General features: G+C 42.2%; 1 protein-coding gene across 3 annotated transcripts in view; it reads left to right on the forward strand.

Annotated features, from left to right (window-relative positions):
- MYL1 (myosin, light chain 1, alkali; skeletal, fast) overlaps window positions 1-3,782 on the forward strand; it is a 19,997-nt gene extending 16,215 nt beyond the window's left edge. For all 3 annotated transcript variants that reach the window (XM_009329647.1, XM_009329648.1, XM_009329649.1), the window contains exons 4-7: window positions 875-1,048; window positions 1,911-1,988; window positions 2,526-2,578; window positions 3,445-3,782. In XM_009329647.1, coding sequence (XP_009327922.1) covers window positions 875-1,048; window positions 1,911-1,988; window positions 2,526-2,554 — 281 coding nt within the window. In that variant the 3' untranslated portion in view covers window positions 2,555-2,578; window positions 3,445-3,782. The remainder of the gene's footprint in view (window positions 1-874; window positions 1,049-1,910; window positions 1,989-2,525; window positions 2,579-3,444) is intronic.
- The last annotated feature ends 3,047 nt before the right edge of the window (window positions 3,783-6,829 follow it).

Genomic DNA, 6,829 nt, shown 5'->3' on the forward strand with positions numbered 1-6,829 from the left:
AGGACTAACACAGAAGTGAGACCATGACAGTACTTTAAGTGACTACAGTAATAACTGACAGTGATTTTTATATAGTTGGGTAGTAAAACAGTTTCTGTAAACAACTATATATTCAAAAGTCTCTCCCGTGTTTCCATTTACTCTATTTCATCGCTGTCCAGATGAAGGCTGCTTTTTGCAAAGATTCGGGGGGGCGGGGGAAATCCTTTTATTTGGCAGCCTTGCTCCAACAAAAACCATTTGGGGAAGGCCCCACTGAGGACTAAAACTTCCAGCTCATGAGACCAAAGGGGATAGATGCACTAAGCTTGTGAGTCCTTAAACCTCCACACAACATGTTAAAAAGTAAATTTGGACACCACCCCCACTGGACATTCCTGGTTTTGATTAGTTTATTCTTTTGCTAATAGTCTCTGCTACCACACCAAAGAGACCCTGAAGAGGTCAGTAACATGATGTCAGCAACCTCAGGGGCTTGTCTAAGTCACAACATCCCACTCTCGTTACCTTTTCCCACTGCTTGGGGCTCAAGATTTCTGTTTTACTGTATTCTGTAGTTTCCCCACTCCCAAAATCCTTTCAAAGATCAACTTGTACAGCAAGTTTCATTTCTGAAAGAAAAATACAACATGCACATAAGCATATAAAATTACGTGAGAAGAGGGGTGGAGCAAGGATGTGAAAATTAACTCCCATGATAAGAGAGAATCCAGATTCTGCAAAGAAACTGCCAAATCCTGAAGCAAAAACTAGAGTAAAGGATAGAAAGAAGTGTGTAAATGAGGTGGGAGGCTCTCCCACATTTGAGGGCAAATATCGCAAAAGAACACACATAGAAGTGTCTAGCATGTAGCAACTGGTGCTTTCTTTCCAGAGATGAATGCCAAGAAAATTACTTTTGAAGAGTTCCTGCCCATGTTGCAAGCAGCTGCTAACAATAAGGAACAGGGTACCTATGAAGACTTTGTTGAAGGTCTGCGTGTCTTTGACAAGGAAGGCAATGGCACAGTCATGGGGGCTGAACTCCGTCACGTACTGGCTACTCTGGGTAAGGGATTGTCATCTCTGTGAGCACTTTAAAAATTGCTGCTGTTTGAAAGCATGAGAGAGGGAGGAAAGATACTCTAATCAGTTTGGAAAGGCAGGAGGCTACAAAGCCAGACAAGACTCTGGGTTTCCTAACTGGGAATCCACAAGGAAAGCGGACACAAATAGAAAGCCCAAAGGAAAAGGTTTGGTTTGTTACTTCTAAATTCAGACTAGGTATTAAGAGTGCCTGTTATTTGAGGAATAGAGAGAATCATAGAATAACTCTGAGTTGGAAGGGACCCATAAGGATCAAGTCCAACTCCCTGCTCCTCACAGGATTACCTAAAACTAAACCATATGACTAAGAATATCACCAGACGCTCCTTGAACTCTCTGACAGGGTTGGTGCTGCGACCACTTCCCTGGGGAGCCTGTTCCAGTGACCAACAATCCTCTCAGTGAAGAACCTTTTCCCAATGTCCAGTCTGAACTTCCCCTGATGCAGCTTCATACCATTTCCTCGTGTCTTATCACTGGTCACCAGAGAGAGGAGATCAGCACCTCCCTGTCCGCTGCCTCTCTTGGGGAAGTTGTAAAGAAGTTGCACAGAAAAGGCTGTATGCCTCAGTGATGTAAAGCACAGGGACAAAGGTAGAGGATTTGCTGCACAGTTTCTTCACTCTGTAGGAATAACTAGAATCCCTGTGTCTATATGCACCTGCAAAACTTCTAAAGAAAATTAAAAGTAATAAAGCTCAGTTCAGTTACAGGTCTTTTTGTTACTAACTCAGAAAATAAGGAAAGCATTTGGAAAAGCTTGTAGGGTTCAGCCTCAGTTGCGTGTCTGTGGAAGAATTAAGTGAGCTCTCACCACCCTCCAGGTGAGAAGATGACAGAAGAGGAAGTAGACGAACTCATGAAAGGTCAGGAAGACTCCAATGGCTGCATCAACTACGAGGGTAGGTGCAAGGGTTCAACACCCTCTCATCCTACATTTCTTCTCTCTCTCTCTCGCAGAGTTTCATTGTGGTTGGCTTTTAGCTTCTCAGGCAAATCAGTTAGACAAAGCTACAGCTGAGTTAGTTTGAAAGGCTTATGCATGAAAACAACAGTTGCAGTATGTTTAGCCTGCAGTCACACTACTCAAAAGACTAGATTGAGCCACAGCAGAGAAGGCTACTTCAGTCAATGCCACATCTCTAGACTCTCTGACTTTCTGTAGGGCAGTTGCAGTGATTGGAACCAATCCTATAGCTAATGCTTAGACAAAGTGCTCTATTCATCATATATCTAGCCTTATCACACTTAAGTGGGAAGAGAATTTGGTTTGTACAACATTAAACACTTAGAACTTTCTATCACAATGTTGGGTCAAATCTGATCAGGAACGTGTGTTTTTAATGCCATCAACTCATGAACAGCTGTTATTTTTAAAGGCATTTCCCAAAGTAACATTTGCTGCTCCTTCTAACTAGCATATCTGTATTTTTCCACAGCATTTGTAAAGCACATCTTGTCTGTCTAAGTGGACTTCCCCAGACACCAAACGGTATGTTCTTCTCATTTGCACACCTAACCTTGTCCGTTTGCTATGCTTAAAGGCTTCTACATGCCCATGGCCAGACATAGGTTATGAAACCAACGTGACACCATCACCCCGATGATACAAATAGAATAAAATGAGACCGTTGTCCAAGAGCAAAGAAAACAGGAGTGCATATTCCTGGGTCTTGTTCACAGCTCTATAACTGGTTGGAAACTGTTTAGTGGATTTTTCAAACGTACCCAAACTGTGAAAAGAAATGCTCCGTTTATTCATGAGCATGGAAGTGATCAGGCTTAAATATCACCCTAGATCTCTGTTGTCATACAAAATTAGAGTTTAAGCTATGCAAACTGACAGCCTGAGACATTTATCCTATAAGCACATTGAGATTTTGTTTTAAAAAAAGGAAATCAAAGCAACACCTTCTGATAATTTGTAGATTTCAGTAAAGACAGAGTAGGCTGAATAGTTGTGTGAACTACTGAGAACAGCTCTTCAAACAAAATAATCATCTGAAAAAGAGTATTCTAACAGTCATGATCCATAGTCAAAAGAGAAGTTCAAAAGTACCCAGTCATTTAGCAGTTCTTCTACAAGTAGGGAAAAAACAACAAAAAACCCCACAAGCTTGATATGCTATTTTGTCCAAAGAAAAACCTAGCAGCTGTCTTTAAAACGCAAACATAAAATATCATGGGTCTGTGGGTTTATTTGAACTGTTAGTTATTCCAGCCCAAGAAAGACACATTCCCACTCCTGTATGAAACAGCAAACACCTCAAAATAGAAATCAAGGGCTCAGTTTGTCATTTTGCAAGTGTTTCTTCAGGCAATGTTGACTTCAAGTCCAACTCTCCCATTCCTTCCCAGAACAAGTCAAATTCAGAAAGACCAGATGGCACTTGAGATTTGCCTGAAATTGTTGCTCAGTCTGTCACCATCAACATGGAAATGGCATAGAACTGGATGATGTGCCTCCAACCCCACCACTTTTTACCAGTGCGTCCATAGGTATCACCTCAGGGTGACTACACTTTCATTTAAAAAAACCTGAACTTTCACCAAGGCAAGCTAGATGGAATAAACTACTACCATCCAGGATCCATCCATCCCAAGCATCTCTTTCCATGTTGTTTGCATTGAACAATGTAATCTCTTGGAAAAATAAAGCATCAATAAATTCCTGTGGTCACTCTGTGGCTATAAAGTCTTTTTTTCCTCTAAAGCTGTGCAAATCCACTCAACGCAGCACTCAGCACTTAATTTATTTTCTCTGTATATTGTATTTCACAAAATAAAGTTTTATGGAAAAAAAATATAGACCTCTCCAGGAGGTCACTCTACTTAATCTGAATGAAAAGTGTTTTCTTTGGGGACTGGGAGAAGGAGTAATTAGGGAACTACCACCTACATCAGCATTTAAACATTTTTGGGAGAAGGAGACCTGGTAGCTAGTGTAAGAACAGCTCCCACGGTGGCACCTGCCCTGGTGCACCAGGCAAGACCCAAAACCAGCCAGGGTGGCCCTGCTGCAGGGGGCCACGCAGAGCCACTCTTCCCAGCAAGATCTCCTCCATAATGCTGCAACCGCAGGTCCACAACACTATTAGGAAGGGATCCTAGCTACTGCCTGTGTTTATAGCTTTATGGACAACTAGAAAAAGCAATCAGAAATATCAGCCACCCCAAAAGGCTCTGTACCTGGGAACTGGCCCTGGGGCCATCATGCCGTGGGCCATGGCAAAAGGAGTCCAATTACCTCTTCTGCAGTGACAGTGGGAATAGCCATTGCTCAGGGAGGTATCGTTACCTGCACATCCCTGCCCTTAAATGTAGCTCCTCTCTCTTTTCCTTAAGCGTTCATGAAACTGCCTTAATCCCCATCTGAGTGTCAGCTTGTTCTATTAAAATCCGACTTTGCCTTATTAAGTTACCATGCACGAAATGACCATAATTCAAGTGCCAACAGGTGCAGCAGGGCACAGCGGGGGTGACTGGCACCAGAATAAACTGCAGCCGTTGAAGCAGCAGCTGCCTCTTTTCTGAGGCTTCCCAAAAAAATCTCCCATTTAAACCCTCACCATGCTGGTAGACAGGGCCAAATGAATCTCTGAATTATACCCTGGCCAGAGACTTATGCCAACAGGTAGTTTACAGGGGGTTGCGGTTGCTACATGCACAATGGGAAAAACCCTTGATAGAAGGAAGCGGGGAAAAAAAAAAAGTTATTTAACCTTATCCTAAAAAGGCAATGAAAAAAAGTGGGAGATACATTAAAGCAAGTTCTTTATAGGGACTCAGCCTGGAGGGCATTTCTCAAGGGACTGCTAGACACCCTACTGTTCCTCAATATACTGCCTATACACACATGCTCCATGTGGTTCCTCTTTCCAAGAAACTAGGGATCTCAGTTGCTGGGAAAGCAAACAAACAAAAAACAAAACAACATTTCACCATACATGCTGTCAGCCTCCTTTTTACACTGCCCTGTCACACTGCGTTGACATGTAGTCACAGAACCAGCCCTAAAGGAAAGGCTGAAACTTCCATCATATTTTCCTTTCTGAAATTGCAAGTTTTATTAATTTTTAAAATATTTGGGGCCCAAGCCCAGACAACTAACAAAATGGGATGACTTCTCATCAGTGCAGAAGTAGACAGATTTTTAAGCCACCCATTTGTAAAAACTCACATTCATATTTTTGTTTAAAACAAAATGCCAGATTATGAGATGTAACCAGCCTGACCCTATTTCTCTGAATTCTAATTGCAAGGAATCAAGGTAACATTACCTACACTACTCTCACTCCTCAAAAATTAAAGCAGAAATAATTTTTACAGACAAAACAGATGAAAACAAAGAGAATACTTCTTTCCCATTAAACTGAGACTGAGTCTTTAAGTATTTCATAGGGCTGCACAGGGAATGGATTTTTATGCTATCCAAAGGTTTTAGTAATTTTAAAAAATCCCCACCCCAAAATTAGACAGAGACAAATATCTGAAAAATGTTCATGTTCTTATAAGACAAAAACATTTTGGGGTGGTCTTAAATAATTCAGTAATTTATAAAGGATGGCAAACTCCTTATACACTAGCCTCTTTCAGCTAGTGACAGCTTCAACATAAACCAATTTTTTTTTTGTTATTTATTTTGAAAATGTAGAAACAAGATGTTTTGGAAATTTAATGACTTTTTTTTTTTTTAAATTGAGAAACACACGAAACCTTCTCTTACTGTCAGCTTTAAATTCATCAATAAATCCCATCCAAAAAATACCCAACCTGAAAGCACAGTTTGGAAATGCCTAAACAGCTGGTGCCTCATCTGTAGGAGAGCAGGGAAACCTCCTACTTTGCCTCAAAACCATTTAAAGGTTGAACTTGTTTCAACCTACTGCCTCCATACTAGTAACACAAGCATCGCTCAGAACTCTGATCCTGGGGAATGCTCCTCAAAAAAGGCTGCTTCCTCTTATATTTTTTGTTCACCTAAGGAAAGAAATACTCCGCACAAGAAATACCACCGCACTCCTGTACGGCACACGATGCACCATGACTGCGCTCCTCCTTTACCCGCAGAGAGAGACTGAAGACACCGGCAGCTGGGGAAGGCCGCCCTGCATCTGCTCAGGCTCTGAATAGAAAAAGTAATTCTCAGTCCCTGTCATCCGACACCTCTTGCCATCATTACATTTGCTTTGTGTTTTAAATAGAACATTGTTAATGAACATACTTTCCATTACTCAACACAATTGACAGTTTAACTCCTTGGGAGCAGGGCTAAATCCCCAGAGAAAGGTCAAGCTGCAGAACACTGGTCCTTGGTATGCAGCACTAGACACAGTGACCAGCACTGTGGAGCAGGCACCCTACAAAACCAAGGCGGAAAGGTCAGAACGATTGAGGAGAGGTGGTCACCGAGCCCAAGAACGTAATTCTGCTCTTGACACAGGCTGTATTCATTGAAAGCAGGATACCACCACACATATGAGCAAAGACATTTCCACTGCTGTGTCTGCCAGGCCAGGGATAGCCAAGAAGCCCATCAAGAGCGGGATTTGTATGCACTGAGCGGGATGGATTTCAGACAGCAGGGAACTGCAAGAGGAGCAGCACCCCTCTGTCTAGCACTGCTCAAGGGTCCGGATCCTTGGCTAGGAAAAGGCAGAGGCTGTTTTGTACTACTCACAGTGCTTTGCTTTGGAGATATCCCAGACCCAAATGGGCTTGCACAGCCATCCACAGTATCAAC

This window comes from Pygoscelis adeliae, unplaced genomic scaffold, assembly GCF_000699105.1.
Source record: "Pygoscelis adeliae isolate BGI_AS28 unplaced genomic scaffold, ASM69910v1 Scaffold7, whole genome shotgun sequence".
In the NCBI taxonomy this organism is placed as follows: domain Eukaryota; kingdom Metazoa; phylum Chordata; class Aves; order Sphenisciformes; family Spheniscidae; genus Pygoscelis; species Pygoscelis adeliae.